The sequence below is a fragment of the Schistocerca piceifrons genome, chromosome 8 (assembly GCF_021461385.2).
Source record: "Schistocerca piceifrons isolate TAMUIC-IGC-003096 chromosome 8, iqSchPice1.1, whole genome shotgun sequence".
Lineage (NCBI taxonomy): Eukaryota > Metazoa > Arthropoda > Insecta > Orthoptera > Acrididae > Schistocerca > Schistocerca piceifrons.
This window is the reverse complement of record NC_060145.1, coordinates 382,726,492-382,751,761: the sequence shown is the minus strand read 5'-3', so window position 1 is coordinate 382,751,761 and position 25,270 is coordinate 382,726,492. Positions and strand designations below refer to the sequence as shown.

At 43.3% G+C, this 25,270-nt stretch overlaps 1 protein-coding gene across 1 annotated transcript in view; it reads left to right on the top strand.

The window, feature by feature from the left end:
- Positions 1-25,270, top strand: part of LOC124712366 (protein O-mannosyl-transferase TMTC2-like) — a 124,185-nt gene that overhangs the window by 23,130 nt on the left and 75,785 nt on the right. Inside the window, exons 2-3 of the mRNA XM_047242661.1 lie at positions 12,757-12,964; positions 22,022-23,251. Of these exons, the coding sequence (XP_047098617.1) occupies positions 12,879-12,964; positions 22,022-23,251 (1,316 nt within the window). The 5' untranslated portion in view covers positions 12,757-12,878. The remainder of the gene's footprint in view (positions 1-12,756; positions 12,965-22,021; positions 23,252-25,270) is intronic.

Here is a 25,270-nt window from a genome sequence, read left to right as displayed (position 1 = left end):
ACTCACCAATTGAAACATCCTGCTAGATTAAAACTGTGTGCCGGGCCGAGACTCGAAATCGGGACCTTTACCTTTCGTGGGCAAGTGCTCTACCATCTGAGCCACCCAAGCATGACCACCGAACTCTCTTCACAGGTTCAATTCTGGGAGTACCTTGTCTCGCAGAGCACTTGCAGGCGAAAGGCAAAGGTCCCGAGTTCGACTCTCGGTCTGGCACAAAGTCTTAATCTGGCAGGACGTTTCATATCAGCGGACACTCCGCTGCAGAGTGAAAATCTCAATCTGTACTCTCCAATTAGCTCTTGTCCAGATCTTTTATTTCTTTTTTCTGCCATTACCAAAGTATCCATTTTAATACTTCCATGTCTTAAATTATATTCTGAATTTTTTCTACTAACCCCTGGACATTCCATGATTCACAAATCAGAGTCATTGCTGTTAAGAACAGTCATTTCCTTTTCACCTACCCAGCTTTTTTATTTTGTTTGGGAAATGTAGCAAAACCTGTTTTTACTCGAGTGGGATGCCAGCCCCTCAATGACCCCCCAACCTGGAGGACAGGGGTTTTTCCTTAGGGTTTACTCCTCTAAAGAGGCTGCCTTTTCTAAGGCTCCCTACCCTATGGCTCCATACCCTATGCTACCATTTCAACAAAAGGAAAACTCAGTATTGGATGAAGGAAAAGATGAGACATTGTGAGACACTCTTTGTCTGGATCCTCTGCAAGAGGCCTGCCTGACATGGAAGAGAGGCACTCTGCATCGCAGTGTAGCTTACTGTCCAGGTTTTGAGAGGGTGCGTTTCTGGATGAGGTATCGAATATATTGCTTCCCCCTACTTATACCTCCTGAGGAGATCACGAATGTAATTAGAGATATTCGAGCGCACATGGAGGCTTTCCGGCAGCCGTTCTTCCCGCGAACCATACACGACTGGAACAGGAAAGGGAGGTAATGATAGTGGCTCATAAAGTGCCCTCCGCCACACACCGTTTGGTGGCTTGCGGAGTATAAATGTAGATGTACATGTAAATGTAGACCCTGCCGTCTGCAGAAAGAAGTGACTTTAGTAAACTGGTGAAGAGATCATATTTTGGATTCTGAACAGAAGCTTGAAGTGAAATGAAGTGCATTGCGTTCTAGGATTTCAAGGAGATTGTACTCATAGATATTCAACGTTGCAGAAGTCCAGATGATGTCAGCAAAAAGCTATGAAACCCCAGTTTTCAGCCACATCTTCGACTCTTGCAAGTTAATAATATTTATTTTTTATTCATCTCGTTAAGATTTTACGTTCAGTACAGAGTTGTTCTAGCAAGCTACCCATGCCACTACATGACTTGTAAGGTGGCATGGTCTCCTGACCTTCATTTCTTACATATTCCGTTCTCACAATCGTATTCTGAACATCAAGACGCTTCATTTGAACCCAAACTCGATAAGGTTGAGTCAAGTTTGTAAGAATTCATGTAAGCGATATGCAAATCTAATAAGTAAATCGCAAGTGCTAACCAAGGTTGAAAAAGTCGAGGCAGGCGTACACCACATGATGGCCATATGAATTTTCATTCTAGGGAGGCGGCCGGCCCCCTGGGTTGGCCATCCCTTCAGAGGGGTGGGCCAATGCACACCTACTTCGGCTGGAGTGAAGGGATAACGACACCTCTGTTCGACTTAAAAGCAAATTCCACTACATCGTGTGGGAGCACCCAGAAGACAAATTTTTTGACAGACCGACTGTGCAGTTACTGAGTTCTCACAGGAGGACAGTATAAGCTTAACGGAGATGCTACATATCTCCGCATTGGTCGACTTAAACGAAATGTCATTCTCCTGTTTAAAAGAGCAACGCTTATTGGCCGGAAAACGCAAAGAGCTAGAAGAGTGAGGGAAGACAGTGAATGATATATTCTGGCAACTTTTCCAGAAAAAGGTGCCGTTCCATTGTCGCTCTTGGAGTGGGAACACGTAACAAGAGCGAATGTGCTTGTATGTGTACACAAAGAATGAGGAACAAAGTCTCTCCTCAGTACTTCACTGGGAGAGCACCTCTGTCATTAGCGAATCGGAGCGATACTCTACATTGAGTTGCTCGCGATTAAGCGTTGTTCACTGTGTTTACCACCACACTTATTGTGCAGTGTGAACACGGACAGAGTACTAGTTAAACATCTGCGAGCGAATATTGAGCGGCATCACAGTGGACTGGTTATCTGACCAGTGTACCATGCCGATAGTTAGACTAGGGGCGGATAGGATTCCTTGACTTCATCAAGGCATAGGGAAAGTTTGATTGGCGAAGGTCAATCCAGATACAAGGAGATAGTTGCGTTACTTGTCAGGAGTGAGCGACGCAGGCAGCAGTCGTTGCAGCTCACGGTATTGTACACTACAGTGTATGCAAGCCCCATCTGTCCTCCATATCAGTACACTCCATTGAATTTCTCACGCAACAGCCTTGACCGTACCTAGAAATGTTATTCATGTTGTGTAGGTGCAGCTCTCAGGCATTCTGCCGAGTAAATAATATTCTTAAAGAAAAGGGAGAAAACAACCTTTTCATATTTTGTAAAATAATAGCATACCTATCCATAAGGGGCAGTGTACTGCTCTGAAAAAAAAAACGGAAATTTATTATTTTATAAGAAAAAGTTTTTCTTGATTTCTTAGAATTATTTGCAATAAATAATATTTCGTTCGTTTGATGTTTTTCTTACACTAACTAGCAATACTCCAGTACCCAAAGATTCCACTAGTTACGTAAGAATATAGAATATTTTTGTGTCTTTTCCTTACAGTGGATGACTCCAAAAGATATTTGTTGCTGAATGTTTTTCAAGCAGTTCTTGTTGGTACATTAGGTGCATCTGTCTGACTTCTGTAGTAGTGTGAGGTGCAAATTGTTTCTGCCTTTGTCTCTCTAGTATTTTCCATCTGCCTCAACTCCCTTTATAGCTCCGCATTCACCCTGTAATATCATTGCTGCTTTTGTAAAATATTTTAGGCCACACACCCCTGTCACACACGCAACTGGTATGTAGTATAACTACGTACTAATTGACGGGTTCTTTTATAACCCTAAACTGCAATAAACGCAGAAATTTTCTTTTAATCGATAATGTTATTTGTGTAGATAGCGATTTATAAAATTATATGACCGGTTTTGATTGTGTTACCAATCGTCTTAGGATCATAAAATGTCCTTACAGAGTGTAACACGTCACATGTCGTACAGTCAAGTATCGAGCAATTAAATTTAATGGCTGTACAGCATATGATGTGTTACAGTCTGTAAGGATATTTTACGGTCTGAAGATGATTGCTAGCACAGTCGAAACCGATCACATAAATTTATAACTTGCGATACAGACAAATCAATGTCATATTGCAAATTAAGATCGCTTTTTCACATTCTTTACCATCTTAAGGCTTATAAGAGTATAGCTTTCTGTCGCCCTTAACTGCATTATCTCTTCTGTTCCTGCCAAAACCTAGTTGCTGCCCTGTACAAACCCGCAGTAACTGTGCTAGTACAAATAATGCACACCTATCTCACTTGATTTCTTGTATGAAATTTTCTGTACACTTGCAGAGCATTCTTTCTTAGCATGGTGTTGAATAGATCACAAAATTCCAAAACTAGGCAAGAAATGTATTGAGTGGGATAATCAGAGAGTTGCGGTCTTGAATCTTGGAGACTGTCTTCTCTGCATATTCAATCTTAAGTGCAACATACTTGTGCTCGTACAAATGACACACATCTATGTCACTAGATATCTTGCATCACATTTTTAAAATCCTACATCTGGCTGTTATACTTATAGATTACTTTTTCTGAAGCTGTTGTTACGCTTTATGCAGGTTGAATAGCTAGCTAATTGTTATTGTATTTGTTATTTGAAACTAATGCAGTTATGTGTGCTACATTTGAATCAGATAGACTAATTGCAACAAGTTACGTTCGTGCGCCATTTGGCCTCCCGGATAGCCGTGCGTGTTAAAGGGACTCTAGAAAACACTGTTTTATTTCATTTACACAGTAATGAATCGTTTTGAATCACCCGCGAATTGGAGATACACTCTGAGACAAAAAAAAAAAAAAATAAAGCAATGCACCACGAAGGCATTATCCGAATGGGACGGAAATCGGTCGACGTAATGCATACGTACAAACAATGGTTACTATTTCAGAAGAAACTGATAATTAGTTGAAGAGAAAGAGATTGACAAAACAAGTCAATAACACCTTGCTCTACTTTTGGGCCTTATGAAAGCAGTTATTCTGCTTGGCACTGGGGCTCAGTTCGAAGAAGGTCTCATCACTGAAGACAATGATACTCCAGTCAGTGTCTGAAGACGTCCCGGACAGTGGTGGGATACCAACCTCAACGTCGCCCCCATACGGCCTTGATGGTCTGGAGTGCCATCTCCTTTTCATAGCAGAAACCCTCTGGTTGTCATCCGCGGCACCCTTGCGTCACAGCGGTATGTCGACGATATTCTAAGCCCCTTCCCCCGTCCCCAGTTTTGTTGCCCTTCATGGTAAGCCACCCTGGGCTTACATTTCAGCAAGATAATGTCCGCCGTCACACGGCGAGAGTTTCTGCTGTTTGCCTTCGTGCTTGCCAAACCCTTTCTTGGCAGCAGGATCACCGGATCTCTCTTCTATTGAGAACGTTTGGAGCACTGTGGGTAGGACCCTCCAACCAGCTCGGGATTTTGACAACCTGACGCCACAATTGGATAGACTTCAGCACGATATCTCTCAGGAGGACAGACAACAACACTATCAATCAATGTCAAGTCGAATAACTCCTAGCATAAGGGCCAGATGTGAACCAACGCATTATTGACTTACTCTATATGTGGAGCTCTTTTTGCCGAATAAACCAACCAATTTTCTGAAATTCTCATCATTCGTTTCTCTGTACATGTTCATCACGTCTACCGATCTCCGTCCCATTCGGGTAATTCCATCAAGGTGTGGTGTTTTATCGTAGAGTGTAAAATGTTAATTATATCGCCTGTTCACAACTGTATTTTTCAAAGAAATTAATCCGCTTTCACAATACCAAAGTATCTTCGACATTAATGAAGACAGAAACATCCGGAGGTGTTCAAGTTAAGCATCGAAATTGAAAGTTGACCTCGGTGCGAGTTGTAGGTTTCCGGTAGCAGTTGTCCTAACGCAGCTAACTCGCTGATCACATTTACAGATTTTGACTTTCCTTAACTGCGACAACATTAGGAAAATTTCATTCTTCAGCAGTACGGAGCACATATCAACATAATGTCCCAGCTAATCGAAAGGGAGATTGACATTGGAAACAGATTCCGATTTTGATTGAGGATGTAAGGACACCAAATGGCTAAGGTCATCAAACCCCCAGCACAGAAGCAATGTAGCCATCCTGTCGGTATACAGACTAAATTCTGAGTGCAAGCATGAGAAAGTAGCGTATTTCTGAGGCGGAACATTGCATCAGCCCAGTATTCACCTAGTAACACGTGAGAACCTGCCAAGAAACCACATCCAGGATGGCCGTCGTCATTAATCCCCCAAGCGGAATCGATCCAGGACCGGCGTATCTCCCCATCCGGAAGTGGTCGTGTTAACACGCGCGGGTCGGAAAAAACACGACAGTCAATTAACTTGAATAAATCTGCTTACTGCGGCTGCTGGTCGTCACATCCTGTTCTTCCATGTTCTGGTCTATTCACGCGATCAAAATTATTACCTCCCAAAATTAGAGAAGTGCATTTTGTATCGCCGAAGGGTTAAATTTTTGGGGAAACCAAACTAGGTGAAATGGATGGCAAATTCTGCAGCAACCGTCTCAGTTTGCCATTATAAGACGTATTTTTATTACGTTTCAAGAGAAAAAAAATGGTTACGTGAGCAACAAGTGAACAAGTAGCTGCTTGAGATGTTTTGTGTCATCAAAAAATTAATCTCTACCATTTAACTATTATCGTTAGACATAAGAGAATAATTTAGAAAGATTAAACAGAACGCAAAGCGAAGGAAACAGAAAAAGAGAAATGTGAAGAAATCGCCTCAGCTCTGAGGCAGTCGCCGATGGCTTCCTGTGTGTAAAGGATGCTAGGGCTATAAATGGCCAACGACTTTCCCGCAGTGGTAACACCTATTCCCGTCACATCACCGAAGTTAAGAACTTTTGGCCTGGTATAGCGCCTTGCGTGGGTCACCATCCGGTCTGCCGAGTGCTGTTGGCAAGCGGGATGCACTCAGCCCTTTGAGGCAAACTGAGGAGCTACTTGACTGAGAAGCAGCGGCTCCGGTCTCGTAAACTGATATACGGCTGGGAGAGTGGTGTGCTGAACACATACCCTCTGTATCCACATCCAGTGACCGGAGTTTCGTTTAGGGGTATAAATGCAGATAACGCGACCAGTGGTGCTTCAGTACATACGAACTTCAATGTGTTAATTGTTGTTTCTCTGTATCTAACTGTCTTCCCGCAAACGCGTCACATACTTTATTCACTGACGTTTTCTGTACGGTCGTAGCTGCACCATTAAGTGGACTGCGCCTGTCAGTATAGATTGACTGTTTTGCGTCCACGCATAGACGTTTCCACGAATGAAAGGCTGCCCAGAGGAAAATAAGCATTAATGGTTTGATCTTGCCACGTGAGCTTACACGTACAAACCAACCTAAAAGGTATTACTCCCAATAGCTATAACTAATAGTCTCCAAATGATGTAAAAACTGATATAATGCTGTTCGGTACAGAGTTCTCAGTCACCAGTGGAAATATCTGCACTTATATCGCTTATATGCTGTATATATGATTGTTATCACCTACATAAAACTTTTATGTAGCAGGTCCTAAATATATGAGAGTAAAGGTAGATAAATGTTATAACTGCGAAATGTAAGCATTACTACTACACAAACTTATACAGTCATACTATTCTACACACATGGCCTAGGCAAGCGGACAAAGAGATGTTTCTCGTCTTTGAATGCGTGAAATTCAGTTACATTGAGATTTATTGAATCAAGTAACATGTTTAGGAACTGCAGCCCAATATAAGTCGACAAACAAATAAATTAGTTGTAAAGATAATGCAGGACGTAAGCAATAACGACTATAGTTGGTAACGCTGATTAAGAAGCTATAAAACCAGAGATAGAATCATGTTTTTAATATATGTACATCATTTATTAATTATTGCGACTGCTATAAGTTTTGAATTGCATGCTATAAGTTACCATATAATACGTGTTAATAAATTGCTCATCAGAACTGTCATTATCTATTTTTCTACAAAATTCTCTAAATGATCAATACCTGTCATGTCTAAGGTACGACTTGAGCGTCAGAAGATATTAGCCATTTTCTTTGTCATGAACTGAGTGTCGATACCGACGCTTATCTCTTCTACAGTACAGGTCTGGCATACTTTTGGTTGTGCAACGGGATTTGCATGAGCAAACGCGAAAAATGGACAAAAAAGAGGGTGTCTCTGAATAATCGCTCCTCACCTCCCTGCCCGCCCACCCCCCTCCTCAACCCTCATCATTTTCGCGCATCCAGGGCAGAATTGTGGCTGGTAACAGTGTGAAAATCACCCTCAGCAACACCAATTCCTCTTGAAGTCAAAATTTTAATCTCGTTTTTTTGTCAACGCTCCGTATCAAGGGCCTGGGCCCAGACTAAGATTAACAAAGCAAGGGTGATGGGATGTAGTTGAATTTAATGAAGCGATCTTGAGCGACTGAGCTTGGGAAGTTGGACAATACAAGTCATAGATAAGTTCTGTCATTTGAACAACGAAGTACTTCTTGATAGCAGAGGTAGAAAAGACCTAAAATGTGGATCGGCAATAGCAATGTAAAGAGTTTATAAACAAGATAAATTTATTAACTAAGAATACAAATTTAAATGTTAAGGTTTTGGTGGAAGTGTTTCACTGAAGAGCAACCATGTCCAGAATCTAACGAAAGACGATAAACGTTTCAGATGATAATCAGACAGGAAGAGAACAGATTGTACACTACGGTTCAGAGCATGCTTAAATCTTAGGGTAAAGGGAGATTCTGTTTTATAATACAACCACCTCATGATCAGCCAGTTGATGCCGCAACCATCAACCATTTTTTCCTCTTCGTCACTGAAATTTCCAACTTTATAAAGAATAGTAAGTCTGAGAATTTCATTTCATTGACGAACCTTTACTTTGCTTCTCCAACGATGTCCGTCCAATAATTTAGTGTGTACATGTGCGAAATTTTCCCCACTTACTTTTGCTTTGTCCACTAAACCAAAATCACTATCATTAGGTAAGTAAAAATGTCCTGATAACAAGAATTCGTAATAAGGGGCTGAGGCTTCACATTCGCATCTTGAGATAACTTCATGAGAGACAATGCCATTTTTGGGCTGGTACATTAGTCTGAATATAAGATTATTTTATTACATGTGGAGATTACACACCCTTATAGATCTACTTCCAGTCCTTAAAAAATATTTGTAGCTGATGCTTTTAGGATTTCCGGAACCAACTCTTGTCCGAGACCTCATAATCTGACTTGACTGGACAAGTCCCTGAAGATACACATTTTGCCGACTGTGATCATTAAGTTTTCAAAAGCAGCGAAATATGTTTTCTCTCTCATTTTTTTTAAAGTGATTGCAGAAAGCGTAGTTAAGCAGGGAGGCTTTTAGCCGCAACGCTTGGGCCCTTCCTTGTGGCATCCTCCTGCCCACAGTTCCACTGGCGCTGCCTAATGCTCCTCTTCTACTCCTCAGGATGTCGACAACGTGTTCTTCCTCTTCTCTCTGCTCCCTGTTGATTGAAGACATTATATTCAGCTGCTGCAGGAATACCATCTCCCTCAGCAGTTGCGTCCTCTGCTATATTAGAAGCAAATTGTGCTAATACGACATACAAAGACTGCGACAGTACCGTAAAATATTGTTATATTACATTTAAACGCAACAGCCCATACTTTTAAATCGTTGTTCAATTTCCACTTGTCAAACTTTCAAAAAGTAATTATTAGATAACCTGAGCTAGGACGCTGATACTCAGAGGCTTTATCTTCTATATCTTCAGACGAATCACTCATAATCATCAGTCCGCTTTAATTATAGCTCACATACCAATGAAACAAAGCATGCAAACAGTGACTCTGCAAATATTTCATCGTACTTTGGACAAAAGACTGCTTCCTTCCAAGCTCAACAGTGTTGGCTCTGAGCACTATGGGACTTAACATCTGAACTCATCAGTCCCCTATAGTTAGAACTACTTCAACGTAACTAACCTAAGGACATCACACACATCCACGCCCGAAGCAGGATTCGAACCTGCGACCGTAGCAGCGGCGCGGCTTCAGACTGAAGCGCCTACAACCGCTCGGCCACAGCGGCCGACTCAACAGTGTTGCCTATCCTAGTTATCTATAATATCTGGAGATGATTCTTTTATGCTCTGAAAGCAGCTTCATAAATAAAACGAAAAGCGAAATAAGTCCAAAATGACTAAAAATGAACTTGGTTCCCCCGTGATCTGAAAGCCCCATGTAATTGTGTCGTTTAAACGAAAATTCTAAGAAATTTCTTCTGCAGTGGCGAAATTTCTTTTGACGAGATATATACTCTTTGCCTGTATCAGTCCACTGTTTATGTCCCTATTGCTTAATTCCTCGTGTGTTATTTTACTTTCAAAGTAGGGGAGGTATTTCACGACGTCTACTTCGTTGTCCCAATGCTGGTAAGTTTGTCACTAATTTTATTTCTGCTACTGTTCGTTACATAAGTATTTCTTCAGTTCAATCGCAATCCAAAGTGTGTGTTCATTATACTGTTCATTCCATTCAACAGTTGCTGCAATTAATCCTCAGTTTCACAGTTTCACTGACAATAGGAAGGTCATCACTGAAGTTTTACGCTGAATTTTAATCTACCCTGAAACAATCTATTATTTCCGCTATTCCTTCCTCTATATGCAAACTGAACAGCTGGGCCGATGTATACTGCACCCTTGTTCATGTCGAGTATTTCTTTCTTAATCTTTTTTGCAATTCTTCTCATTCCATCTAGATTCTTTTACATATTGTACTCTATGTCCATAAAGTCCACTACCACATCAATAACTCATAACTTGGAGACTATAGGAGATGGAGCATCGTGATTTGCTGTGAATCCTACAGTAGATCTCTATTTTTTCCTTGTATGCCCGAATGTCAGCGTGTGCCCCACTCGTAGCTCGTAGAACATAAAGGCAGATATTCGAATACTGCTCACGTGCGGCCAGCATTGCTGGATCAACAGGTATAATTGCTTCATTGATGCGTGCACGAAGGATGATTCATTGGTGGTGTGTAGGCGCTCACCTTGAGGTGTCCGATAGCGTGGCAATGTGTGATATTAGATGGAATTGTCACGACCCATCCACCTCGCAGGAAATTGTCGTTCAGCATATCCTGCATTTTCAATGTCGTGACACAGGATCATGCGGAAAGACAGTGGACGGCTGCAGCTCTTCGGATCTACATCTACGTCTACGTGATAGCTATTCACAATAAAGTGCCTGCCAGATGGTTCAATGAACCACCTTCAAGCTGTCTCTCTACCGGTCCACTGTCGAACGGAACACGGGAAAAACGAGCGCATAAACATGTCTGTGCGAGCCCTGATTTCTCTTATTTTATCATGATGATCATTTCTCCCTATGTAGGTGGATGCCAACAGAATGTTTTCGCAATCGGGGGAGAAAACTGGTGATTGAAATTTCTTGATAAGATACCGGCGCAACGAAAAACGCCTATGTTTTAATGATTGCCTCTCCAATTCTCGTATCTTGTCTGTGGCACTATGTCCCCTATTTCACGCTAATACGAAACGAGCTGCCCTTCTTTGTACTTTTTCGATGTCATCCGCCAGTCCCACCTGATCCAGATCCCACACCGCACAGCAATACTCCAGAATAGGGCGGACAAGCGTGGTGTGAGAGGTATCTTCAATAGACCTGTTGCACCTTCTAAGTGTTTGCTCTACCCACAATATTAACTATCTGATAGTTCCAATTTAGGGCATTTGTAATTGTAATCCCTAGATATTTAGTTGAATTTACAGCCTTCAGATTTGTGTGACTTATCCGTAATAGAAATTTAGCTGATTTCTTTTAGTACTCATGTGAATAACTTCACACTTTTCCTTATTCAGGGTCAGGGTGCTAGCGAGAACTGTTCGAACACGTCCAGGTATACATTTACCGTTATGCTTTTCTCTGCGAAGAAAATATAGGTCTAAGACACCATCGCGTATTAAGCCAAACCAAAGACTAATCTTCGGACAACCACGGATGTGCTCACGTGTGTTGTGTGAATTCTCGGAGCTTCAAATCACAATGTTGTGGCGATTCACGTATCCCACAACGTGGAAAATTGCTCTATTTGAAATGATATACTTTTTCAGGTAGTCAGTAACAGCATCTATGTAGGCCAACTAGGAATACGCCAGTGCATACTACACAGGACAATCGTTCGGCTATTATGCTTAGGCCATGCGCACTTCGGTCGCAAAAGGCGTAATCGGTTGTATACGGTGATTCCGTGATGACGTTACAAACTTTCAGGGATGATGAGAAGGGTAAGTAGATCAACAGATCTGATAAAAACGGACTCTGAAGTGGGTGATATACACTGCACCTTCTCCTGGCCTGTAGCCATTGTGATGCACTGCAACAGAGGAAAAAAAACTATGAGATATGCTAAACGCTTTGCAACAAACAGCGAACTGTGTCTCTAACACTTTCCAAATTATGAATGTTAGAAATGATATAGGGATTGTATAGACACCTTGTATATTACCCGTCATAGCTATACAAAACTACTTAAGAAAATTGGATTTATCCAGTCGGTGTGGCCGAGTGGTTCTAGGCGCTTCAGTTCGGAACCGCGCTGCTGCTACGTTGGCAGGTTCGAATCCTGCCTCGGACATGGCTGTGTGTGATGTCCTTAGGTTGGTTAGGTTTAAGTAGTTCTAAGTCTAGGAATTTACTTACCTGGGAAGCAAAATCACAAGAGATGGTAGAAGCCAGAAAGAAATTGCGACCAGAATACAAAAGGTCAAAATTGCATTTAATCGGAGAAGGAACTTAGTCACCAGCAACAACATCAGTCTGAAAATAAGGAAACGTATCACGATACATTTCGTTTGTAGTGTGGCCCTATACGGATGTGAAATTTTGACAACTGGAAGAGAAGAGAGGAGACGGCTAGAGGCCCTGGAGATGTCTTGCTATAGAAGGATGATGAAGATCAGCTAAAGAGACAACGTAACAAATGAAGAAGTGCTTCGAAGAGTACAGGAAACCAGATCTCTATGGAGGCACATCCAAACAAGAAGAGACAAACTTGTAGGGCACATGCTACGACACAACAGCATCATTGGAACAGTAGCAGAAGGAGCTATTGAGGGAAGGAATCGGCAGGGGCGACCAAGGATATCATACCTGCAACAGGTCATGAATGACGTTGGATGTAACACGTACGTGGAAACGAAGAGGAAGGGAGAAAGAAAAGAGGAATGGCGCTCTGCTGCAAACCAACCTCAGGGTTGAACCCCGCAGAAGAAAAGAAAAAAGTATAGGGGACTGATGCCCTCAGCTGTTCAGTCCCATAGTGCTTAGAGCGATTTGTTCTTTCTTTTTTTTAATTGAATTTACCAACAAACGCATTTGCTGAGAGTGCTATCACATTTTGTGTGCTTGTCGGCAGTCGTCCGCCCCTGTGAGCGCGCCTGTCGCCCCGCTGCCCCTGGCGGGGTGTCTGCAGCCAACAAGTGTGGGAGCGAGAGGCAACAGGTAGTCTGCTGGTGTGACGCGGCCGCCCTTATCTGGATGGACGGCACGGCCGTGGCGTGCGCGCTGCTCGCCGCCGCCGCCTACTACAACACGCTGGACGCCGGCTTCGTCTACGACGACAGGTACGTCGCTTCACCGCCTGGTGGAGTCTACCTACGTGTACACAGTTTGTTGCGAAAAAGTGACATGTGGTACAGACAGAAAGTCTGTATCACTTGTTTCCATAATATTTCACTGAAATCGCGCATTATAAGCGATAATATAGCGAGCGAGGTGGCGCCGTGGTTACCACACTCATTCGGAGGGACGTGGGCTTGTACAGTTTTTCGTGATGTCCCTAAATCGCTTCATGCAAATGCCGAGATGGTTCCTTTCAAAGGTCACGGCCGATTTCCTTCTTCATCCTTCCCTAATCCGATGGAAGCGATGACCTCGCTGTTTATTTTCCCCTCCCCCAAATCAATCAACCAATCAACAAACCAGCGTCGAATTGTTTCAAGCAAAAAGCATACTCATGTCGCTGGCCGATGTGGCCGAGCGGTTCTAGGAGCTTCAGTCCGGAACTGCGCGACCGCTACGGTCGCAGGTTCGAATCCTGCCTCGGGCATGGATGTGTGTGATGTCCTTAGGTTTAAGGGGTGTAGGACGTCAAACGGGACGACTTGGAGCAGGAGAGGCACCAGAGGACATTTTAATTTCACTATCTATACTTTTACGAATAAATTCATAATACTTTGTCAAAATGACCAGAAAGGATTCAGGATTTACACTCATAGCAGTGGAAGTTGTAAAATATAAGAATTTTTTTTTTTTTGCATTTGAAATTTGATCTTTTTTCACTTACCATTGGCTGCATTTGTTGGTAGAGGTACACTTTTCTTCATAAGTAAGGGAGATTCTTCGATGAATTTTGCACAGCATACAAACCATACTTACAGGTGTATCAAATTCTAGAATTTTCCAAATCTATTGGAAACTGTGGTAAAAATTGCATATAAAATTCGAGTTTTTTCTAAACGTGAAGTTTAAAATCTAACAGCACCTTCATTTTTTCATAAATTAAATAATTTCTAGAGTTTCATACACCTGTAAGTACGGTTTGCATGCTGTGCAAAATTCATCGAAGAAGCTTTCTTACTTATGAAGAAACGTGTACCTACAGCAACAAACGCAGCCAATAGTAAGCGAAAAAATGGTAAACTTTGACATGTAAAACAAAATTAATTTTGTTATGTTTTTGAACTTCCACTGCTATGAGTGTGAATCCTGAATCCTTCCTGGTCATGCTGACAAAGTTTTATGAATTTATTCATAAAAGTATAGACAATGGGAATTAAAAAGTCCTGTGGTGTCTCTCCTGCTCCAAGACGGCCCGTTTAACGTCCTACCCCCGTTAAGTAGTTCTAAATTCTAGGTGACTGATGAACTCAGATATTAAGTCCCATTGTGCTCAGAGCCATTTGAACCATTTGGAATCACACTCATGTCGCTATACATATGAGATAAGAGGGACGTTCAATGACTAACGCAATAGATATTTTTTTCTGAAATTACATCGTTTTGTTCAGGATTCCAATGCTCAATACTCTTCCCCGCTCTTTTGGCTACAAGAAACTATTTCTTAATACAATATCCGTTGAATCCTTCGGCGTTACGCCGCCTTACTGCACGGGCCTGTTTGCCCATATGGTAACACCCTACAGGTCGACGTCGCAGCCGACGTCTTGCTGCATCAGGAGCTTCCCCTTCATCCAAATACTGCTTGCCACGGAATGCATCGTTCATTGGAATAAACTGATGGAAGTCGGAGGTGCAACATCCGGCACACACCTTTGACTAACCCAAGTGGTGGACGAGTTTGTCAGCACTGCCAAGAGAGACGTCCGACCGACCAGCGAGATGTTTGTCATCCGTCGATCGCCTCGAATGAGAGTGTCCGCACTTGCCAGACTCCGTGCCCAACAACTCACCGTGCTTTAGTTCACTGCCAGGTCACCGTAGACATTCTGCAAGTGCCTATGAATATCTTCGATGCTCTCTGCTTCGAACTCACCTCTGGTACACAGGTCATTTTGAAGGCTACGAATGGTGCCGCACCTATTGAAAATTCATGAAACTATAGGCGCTGAATCGGGAATATTCCACAATGCCCCACATCAAATTCTGCAATATTTCCACCGAAAATTGGCGGGAAAACATGTGTTACATTATTTATTGAACGGTCTTCGCATTTCTATTACTGAGTGACAGACAGAAATACAAAGTTGCAACAGTCCACAGATGGTACACGTACAGAAACGCAGTGCGTTGTAAGTCATAGAGTATCACCAGGTTACATTGCGAATCTTTCAAAAACACAGCCTTATTTAAAAAACTTTTGCAGATAAATTTTAGCTTAACAGCTTAAGATGTTCTGATAGTCCGTCCACTGAGTCAAAGTTCTCTAAACTTCGACCACCCGAGGGTAGATGATAGTAAAAGCAACTGACCATCAGAGACAAAGATATCGACAGGAGTGCCCCAGGGAAGTGTGACAGGACCACTCTTGTTCTCCATACACATAAATCGTTTGACAGATATTGTGAGCAGCAATCTGCAACTGTTTGCTGATGACACTGTAGTGTTCGGGAAAGCGTTGTGGCTGAGTGACTGTTCGAGGACGCAGCGTGACTGAAACTGAATTTCTATTTGGCGTGATGAATCGCAGAATTCTCTAAAAATTGACAGGCAATAAAAAATGCAAACGAGTAAGGAAGACATTTCTGTAATGCTCGAATACAATATTAGCGTTTTGCCGCTCTACACAGTGATGGCGACTAAATATCTAGGCGTAATGTTGCAAAGTGACATGAAGCGGAACGAACACGCTTGGTAGGTTTTAGGATGGTGAATGGATGGCTTCAGGTTATTTAGTGAATTCGAGGAAAGTGAAACACATCCATGTAAGAGGCTGCGTACAGAACACTCAAAAGTCCATGAGTTGGATAAAAAGTAGCGACAACACAGTTATAATTCATACCAGACTTCACTTACATACATTCACCGCATTACGTGCCCTCAATATAATCGCCTCGATCAGCTTCCCGCACTCGGATGGAAGACACTGTACACTGTCAACACATTCATTAAGGATCACCCTATGACACAGGCGATGTCCTCTCTTGTGTTGTTGCGTATGCTACGAAGAGTTACCTTCATCATGAAGAACAGCTCGTAACAGCATCGACTGACGTCGTATGAATACAGTGGATGTTCCAGTATCTTCCACCTCCGCGTAGGCAGGAGCTTTTGCACGGGATTCTCCGCTTGGCATCGTGCATTGTCATGAAGGATGATTGGATGCAGTGACGAAGGAAACACTGTTCTGAGCTCCGATCATGTGCTAGCTAAGATCCAAGCGTGTTTTTCATGTTTCCAAAACATACTTTCCGTGTAGGTGAAGGGGTGTGCTTACGTGTTCTTACTCGAATAGCTCTTACTGATCACTGTGTTTAACAAAGAGCTGACCAACTACCATTAATGTTACGGTGTCACGTGAATCGGTATGTATGTAAGATGCGAGGGAAAAGTGTGTCATGTGTTTCCACATGCGGATATAACAGAACAATATGCTTAAATAATGCATTTGTCAAAAATCACTACAGGCTACAGATGAAAGGATCTGATGATTTTTCCGTCCCCTTCTCTTCATCTCTCTCTTTCTCTCTCTCTCTCTCTCTCTCGGCCTGACTGTAATGAATTTTGACAAATGTATTATGTTAACATGTTGTTCTGTTGTGTCCGCAGCTGGAATCACATGAAACAGTGTTTAAGAAAGCGAGCAATTTAGACCTAGTTGCTGTGGCATTAATGGCAATTGGCCAGCTATTTCTTAAGTACAGTGCATAAAAAAACAACTTAAGGAAGAATGACTAAGCACGCGCCTTCAACCACGGGTAAGGAATCCTAGTACTCTATGCTCCTTCGCGTATGTTTTAACCTACTCGTGTGATCAGCCAATCTAAAATCATTAACTGCTTTATCGTTGTTTTAAGTATCATATAATAGAAAACAGTAGAAGATAAGCATAATTTATTTACTGAGTGACACAGGTATACAATAGCGTAAAAAAGTTAACTCAAAAGCTAAGGCTGAAAACAAGTTGTAATTTCAAATAGAATATTAGAAATGTTCTGTATATCGAAACAAACTAAGCTTTATGAACGTTTCTCAGTAGATAAATCCCCTCTACCCATCTCCTCCAGTTAATTGTGATACACTTCGAATGTAGTCATGTTATCAGGTAATGGTCTCGTGATACTTCAGAAGTTATTCACTAGTAGTACCAAAAAAGAAACAAATTGAAAATAAATCAGTCAAATGTTTTGAAAACGATTTGTCTAAAAGTAAGAACAAAAAATAGTTTAGAGAAATATCTTAAACGCCCCATTTGCTTTACGTGATTTCGATCTTCATTCGAAGGCGTGTAAATTGCTTCTCTAAACCATTTTGTTTCTTACTTTTAGACAAATCATTCCAGAAAAAATCACGTCCACTTGTACTGATTCTTTTATATATATTCAAGTTTTGTTCACTCAGCATGATCTTATTAATGTCACATTTGCTTTCCCAGCATCCTCATTTATATATACAGGGGGGTTCATTGATCGTGACCGGGCCAAATATCTCACGAAATAAGCGTTAAACAAAAAACTACAAGTAACGAAACTTGTCTAGCTTGAAGGGGGAAACCAAATGGCGCAATGGTTGGCCCGCTAGATGGCGCTGCCATAGGTCAAACGGATATCAACTGCGTTTTTTTTAAATACGAACGCCGATTTTTATTACATATTCGTGTAGTACGTAAAGAAATATGAATGTCTTAGTTGGACCACTTTTTTGGTTTTATGATAGATGGTGTTGTAATAGTCACAAACATATGGCTCACAATTTTAGACGAACAGTTGGTAACAGGTAGGTTTTTTAAATTAAAATACAGAACATACGTACGTTTGAACATTTTATTTCGATTGTTCCAATGTAATACATGTACCTTTGTGAACTTATCATTTCTGAGAACGCATGCTGTTACAGCGCGATTACCTGTAAATACAACATTAATGCAATAAATGCTCAAAATGATGTCCATCAACCTCAATGCATTTGGCAATACGTGTAGCCACATTTCTCTCAACAGCGAGTAGTTCGCCTTCCGTAATTTCGCACATGCATTGACAATGGCGTATGTTGTCAGGCATTGTCAGTTAATCACCATAGCAAATATCCTTCAGCTTTCCCCACAGAAAGAAACCCGGGGACGTCAGATCCGGTGAACTAGCGGGCCATGGTACGCTGCTTCGACAAGCAATCCACCTGTCATGAAATATGCTATTCACTACCGCTTCAACCACACGCGAGATACGTGCCGGACATCCATCATGTTGGAAGTACATCGCCATTCTGTCATGCAGTGAAACATCTTGTAGTAATATCGGTAGAACATTGCGTAGGAAATCAGCATACATTGCACCATTTAGATTGCCATCGATAGAATGGGGGCCAATTATCCTTCCTTCCATAAAGCCGCACCATACATTAACCCGCCAAGGTCGCTGATGTTCCACTTGTCGCAGCCATCGTGGATTCTTCGTTGCCCAATAGTGCGTATTATGCGGGTTTACGTTACCGCTATTGGTGAATGGCGCTTCGTCGATAAATAGAACGCGTGCAATAATTTGTCATCGTCCCGTAATTTCTCTTGTGCCCAGTGGTAGAACTGTACACGACATTCAAACTCGTCGCCATGCAATTCCTGCTGCATAGAAATATTGAACGGGTGCAATCGATGTTGATGTAACATTCTCAACACCGACGTTTTTGAGATTTCCGTTCTCGCGCAATTTGTCTGCTACTGATGTGCGGATTTGCAGCGACAGCATTTAAAACACCTACTCGGGCATCATCATTTGTTGCAGGTCGTGGCTGACGTTTCATATGTGGCTGAACACTTCCTGTTTCCTTAAATAACGTAACTATCCAGCGAAACGTCCCTCACACTTCGATGATGTCGTCCAGGATATCGAGCAGCATACATAGCACACACCGACTGCTACGGTCGCAGGTTCGAATCCTGCCTCGGGCATGGATGTGTGTGATGTCCTTAGGTTAGTTAGGTTTAACTAGTTCTAAGTTCTAGGGGACTAATGACCACAGCAGTTGAGTCCCATAGTGCTCAGACCCATTTGAACCATAGCACACGCCCGCTGGGCATTTTGATCACATTGCCATACATCAACACGATATCGACCTTTTCCGCAATTCGTAAACGGTCCATTTTAACACGGGTAATGTATCACGAAACAAATACCGTTCGCACTGGCGGAATGTTACGTGATACCACGCACTTATACGTTTGTGACTATTACAGCACCTTCTATCACAAAGAGAAAAAAGTGTCCAACTAAACCATTCGTATTTCCTCACGTACTACACGAATATGTAATAAAAAATGGGGTTTCGTATTTAAAGAAACGCAGTTGATATCCGTTTGACCTGTTAGAGCGCCATCTAGTGGGGCAACCATAGCGCCATCAGGTTTCCGCCTTCAAGCTAGACAGGTTTCGTTCTTTGTAGATTTTTCGTTTGATGCTTATTTCGTGAGATATTTGGCCCGGTTACTATCAATGGACCACCCTATATATTCAGGTAACATGATATTATTAGCATTTCATTTGCTTTCCTAACATCTTCTGAACGGAATGTCCTAAATTACTACTTGATTCGAAGGGAACAATTTTCACAGCCAAATGTTACAGCAATGTAACTTTTTATGCGCATAATAGCTAGGCCTTAAACAGATGAACTTATTGAAGCATCATTTACTTACCTGGCAACAGCTGTTCGTGATATATTCCAATTTTTTTAAAAATCGTTAATCAGGCTGTTTCAGCTATTCTGATTACCTTGAGACAATTAGATATCCTTTTTTTGCAAAACTAGATCTTAATCTGGGTATTTGGTACATCATTTGTCCATTTCTCACTCTTAGTTTGACTATGAAACCGAAATTTTAATTGTGTTGTTGTTCCTGTCATCATTAAGTACCGTAATTACTTTAAAAATTGGCCAAGTGCGAGTAGAACTGGAACACTGAGGTTTCTTTGAGGCTTAATTATGCATATGTATATAAAACTTCCTGGCAGATTAAAACTGTGTGCCCGACCGAGACTCGAACTCGGGACCTTTGCCTTTCGTGAGTTTTGCCGAGTTCGAGTCTCGGTCGGGCGCACAGTTTTAATCTGCCAGGAAGTTTCATATAAGCGCACACTCCGCTGCAGAGTGAAAATCTCATTCTGGAAACCATATGTATATAGTTCAACAATCCTGGGATCGAGAATCTCAACGATGTTGTTATCGATACTAAAAACATATTGCATCCTGTAATTCCATGACCGTTCAAAATCCCTACAGTAATTCCACGGACTTCCGCAGACATAAAACAGAAGCTAGCAGGTGACTTTAGTTTATACAGATGACTTTAGTTTATACACACAGACAGAGAAAATTTAATAAAACATTTTTATTTAGTTACTAAAACATGACTATAGCTTACATTTCATGTTTGTATGCAGTAATGTTTGTCTTGTATGCTTTTGATTGATGGTGAATGCAATATACGAGTATGTACATATGTCAAAACATACTTTTCATGTGACATAATTAGAATTTAACAAGTTTCAATTTTTATTTTTTTTTTTTTTTTTACTTTACTTGCACTGTGGAACATTGCTTCTTGCCGAATTTCATGAATCTTAATCAACGGGATGCCCTCTATATGTTTTGATGAGTGAGTTTTCGAGTATCAAAATGTGTAACATAAATAACCGTGTCTTTTGACTGCACTGATGTAGGACATAACAATTTGTCACGCCGCCAAGGAACCATAGTGTTAGTACGTGTCATAAATTTGCACTTGATACGCGAAACTGTTCCTGAGAACAGAACCAGCACGGCTTCAGAAAGCATCGCTAGTGCGAAACCCAGCTTATTCTTTTCTGAGATGATATATTGCGAACTATGGATTAAGGGCACAGACAGATTCCATATTTCTAGATTTTCGAAAAGCATTCGACACGGTACCCTACAGCGGGCTGTTAACGAACGTACGTCCCTACGGAATAGGCTTCCAGATATGTGACTGGCTCGAAGGCTTCTTAAGTAATAGAAGCCAGCATATTGTCCTCGACGGCGAGTATTCATCGGAGAGCAGGGAAGTATGATAAAATCGTTGCTATTTCTTTATAGATAAATGATCTGACAGAAAGAGTGGGCAGTTGTCTGTGGTTGTTTGCTGATGATGCAGTGGTATACAGGGAGGTGTCGAAGATCTCTAGTTAGTGTACTGAATGGTAGCTGGCTCTTAATGTAGAAAGATGTAAGTTAATGCTGATGAGGTGGAAGAACCAACCTCTAATGTTCGGACACAGGATTAGTAGTGTCACTCTGTTTAAATAAAATGGTTCAAATGGCTCTGAGCACTATGGGTCTTCACATCTGACGTCATCAGTCCCCTAGACTTAGAACTACTTAAATCTAAACAACGTGAGGACATCACACACATCCATTCCCGAGGCAGGATTCGAACCTCGAAGAAGCCATCTTGTAACTCGAGATGGTCGCTCGCACGCAGGACACCCGAGCTTTCCACCCGGTGCTGTTGCTTCTCGCTGGAGTGTAGCGTAACCAGACGTCGCTCGCTGTCGGTCGCTTCTGACGCTTACGTATGACATGGCCTAAGGCGGAGCAGCGACTGTTTAGAGAGGTAGCCGGAAGATGTGGCTCACTCGTGCGAATAAAAAGAATTTTGATTTTCACAGTGGTTTTCATTTCGCGACCGATCGGACCATACTTTCCGAACAGCCCTCATGTTTCTGTGAAGGTAGAGATGTTTGGCTACTGATTGTGGAAGTAAAGTTTCCCCAAAATCACTAATTATTTTTTCATATTTATTGATGCAGATAAACCTCTTTTTATAATACCAGGCTCGCGGTGGTCAATTTGATACCGGATTTGTGCGTTTCACATTTTCGTTTGGCTATGATAATGCGCACGAAAGCGCATTGTGTAATTTGTAAGGAGTCTTATTTTCGCTCCGTTGAAAAGTTTCCCGGGCATTACAAAGCCGTTTCGCCGCCACGCAGGCGGGCCATCCTCGGCAACCCGGACGTGACGGGCAACGAGACGTCGCTGTGGCGGCTGGCGACGTCGGACTTCTGGGGCACGCCGCTGCGGCTGGCCGGCTCGCACGGCTCGTGGCGGCCGCTGGCGGTGCTCAGCTTCCGCGCCAACCACCTGCTGGGCGGCGGCTGGCACGCCGCCAACGCCGCGCTGCACGCCCTCTGCGCCGCGCTGCTGGTGCGCGTCGCGCGCCGCCTCCGGGCCGCCCCCGGCGTCGCGGGGGCGGCGTTCGCGCTGCACCCGGCGCACTGCGAGGCCGTGGCCGGGCTGGTGGGCCGCGCCGACGTCGCCGCCGCCGCCTGCTCGCTGCTGGCGCTGCTCTGCTACGCGCGCCACGCCGACCTGCGCGACGCCGCCGACGCCCGCCGGCGGCGCTGCCGCGGCTGCGGGGGCCCCGTGCACCGCCAGCAGGGCTGCGCCCTCCGGAGGGCTCTCGCCGCCGCCAAGGGCCTCCTCGGCGCCGCTCTCTGCTCGGCGAGCGACCGCCTCTCTTGCCAAACCCGCAACTCCTCTCACCCCCCTGCCACCGGCACAGTCACGACGAACGGTACTGCTTATAAATCCGGCGCCTGGCTGGGACAAACTTCTAAGTCACCTCGAGCTGACATCGTCACTGAGTCCAATGACGCCAACAACAACACCAGTACGAACGCACTCGCGTGTCAACAGGCTCCGTCGAAAACATCCGTCGACTTCGATACACCGCCATCAATCTCGAAAGCGATCACGGCAGAAATCACTCGCATTAACGCCTCTCACACCACATGTTGCAAACAACCTCGCACTTCAACGCAACATTACAATGGAACTGTTCCTCTCGCCTCTTGGCCGTCGACCGAACGGACGGAAAATGAGGACGTTGCCGAAGGCAGTGATGCGACACGAGACGCTAATCACAACACTGAGTTCGTCAGTTCGTCGCAATTGTTTTCAATTAGCCAGTGGCGATACCAGAACGCTTTCGACCATCATCTTGAAGAAAAGGTTGTGAGACGCAGCCTCTTCAGAGCCAAAAGGGAGGCGTCCAGCAGGCTCGGAAGTAATGTGTTGAGGAGGAGGTGGAAGAAGTGTTTCAAGGACAAAAATTTAATCACAGACAGCGGTGAAGATCAGAAACGGCTTCTGAAGACAGCAGAGAGGAGCACCTGTTGCGCCGCGGAGGGCTGCAACAAGGAAGAGTCGCGCTCGTGTCGGTAAGTGACGGCCTGCAGAATATACGTACTATACTGTTATCTGTTCTCCTCTTAACAGCCGGCCGCTGTGGCCGAGCGGTTCTAGACGCTTCAGTCCGGAACCGCGCGCCTGCTACGGTCGCAGGTTCGAATCCTGCCTCGGGCATGGATGTATGTGATGTCCTTAGGTTAGTTACGTTTAAGTAGTTCTAAACCTAGGGGACTGATGACCTCAGATGTTAAGTCCCATAGTGCTTAGAGCCATTTGAACCAATCCCATTAACACTTCCACAGAAATCCGCCTGTTCGTTTTTCAATGCTCCACATATTTTATACTTATCATTAAATACAGGGCGTCCCGAAACTATTCCTTCAAATTAATACAGGAGGTAGACAACATCAAAACAAATATATTTAGTTATCGTACATATGCCCCCTGACGGCGATTTTTGTTGCTAAGGACGCTTTAGGCAGAAGCTAGTTTAGCATGCTAATTGCAGAAGTGGCACTGATAGGAAATGATCGAATGGACCATTGATTGCCATGTCCGTTCCCAGTTCCTGCCGTGTATCCAATGGTACCAGCGGCGACGGTAATTCTGCAGACGGGATCTTCTTCTGTTTCTACAGCGGTTTCGCGTACCAGCTGCTTTATAAGCAACCAGCGGAAGAAATGCGGGCACGTGATGACAGGTGAGCTCAGTGCCCACTCAACAGGGCCACTTTGGCCAATCCATTGATTCCCGAACGTGGCTATCAGATGATTCCTGACGACAATGCTGAAATTGGCTGACGCTCCATCGTGTTGGAAGTACATCCCTTACCTAACATTGAGAGGTACATACCGCAGATATTCTGGCAACACCTGTTCCGAACACACAGTAGTTCTGGATGTCAGTACCCTTCCAAAGTCGATGACGCCAACACAACAGCTCGCGTCAGCACCACTAACAATGTTTTCCCTAACATTGCAAATCGACTTCAGAGATCATACGTTCCTTTTCGAAATATATTTTCTTTTTTCTGTACATCCTGCTCGCAATTTTTCACCAACACAACTTTTATTGAGGTAAGTTCACAAGATTGATGACTGAACAACAAATGAAAAGGTAACAATAACAATGCCCGTAAAAGTCTCCTAATTTAGGCAAACAAAAATTCACGTTTAATTTTCCACAAATGTTCGTGGTAACATACACACACACACACACACACACACACACACACACACACACACACACACACGCACGCACGCACTCTAGCAAGAGTCCAATTCAAAGACGAAGACGTAATCTTCAGCGGTCGAAGTAGGCGACGTCGACATCCGGAGTAAACTGAACTTCGGGGCTGGTTCTAGCCCCTAAAAAGCTGTCTCCAGCCAATCAGGTTTTGGCGTAGTGATACTTCCTGCATGCCATGGCTCGAGCTTCCGCTGCAGGAAGTAGTGCTCGGAATGTCTGTTTCCATTAACCTGTATGTAAACAGCCGGTGTTTACTATGGTGCTTTTGGTACGTCTTGGACATAGACAACGCCGTCCTCTGTGGTGTAATTTGGCTCAGGGGCTACCTTGGCTCCGGAATAACACCTTTTGTATTAATCTGAACGAACAGTTTCGGAACACACCGTATTTTCCTATTCTCGCTCCTCGAGCTACAAATAACAATTGCCAGGTCCAAGGACACTTACAGACGGTATAATGGCCGAATGGTCTCAGGCGCTGCAGTCATGGACTTTGAGGCTGGTCCCAGCGGAGGTTCGAATCCTCCCTCGGGCATAGGTGTGTGTGTTTTGTCCTTAGGATAATTTAGGTTAAGTAGTGTGTAAGCTTAGAGACTGATGACCTTAGGAGTTAAGTCCCATAAGCTTTCACACAAATTTGAACATTTCTTGAGGGTATGATGCGCTGAAACTCAAGGGACCTGACACTAGGTAATCTATGAACAAATTACGACTCATCGAAGCTTCAGTATTATTGCCATAGGAACAAATTCTTTCTTATTGGCGCTTACACCCAAATCTCTAGATGTTAAACACTGAGAT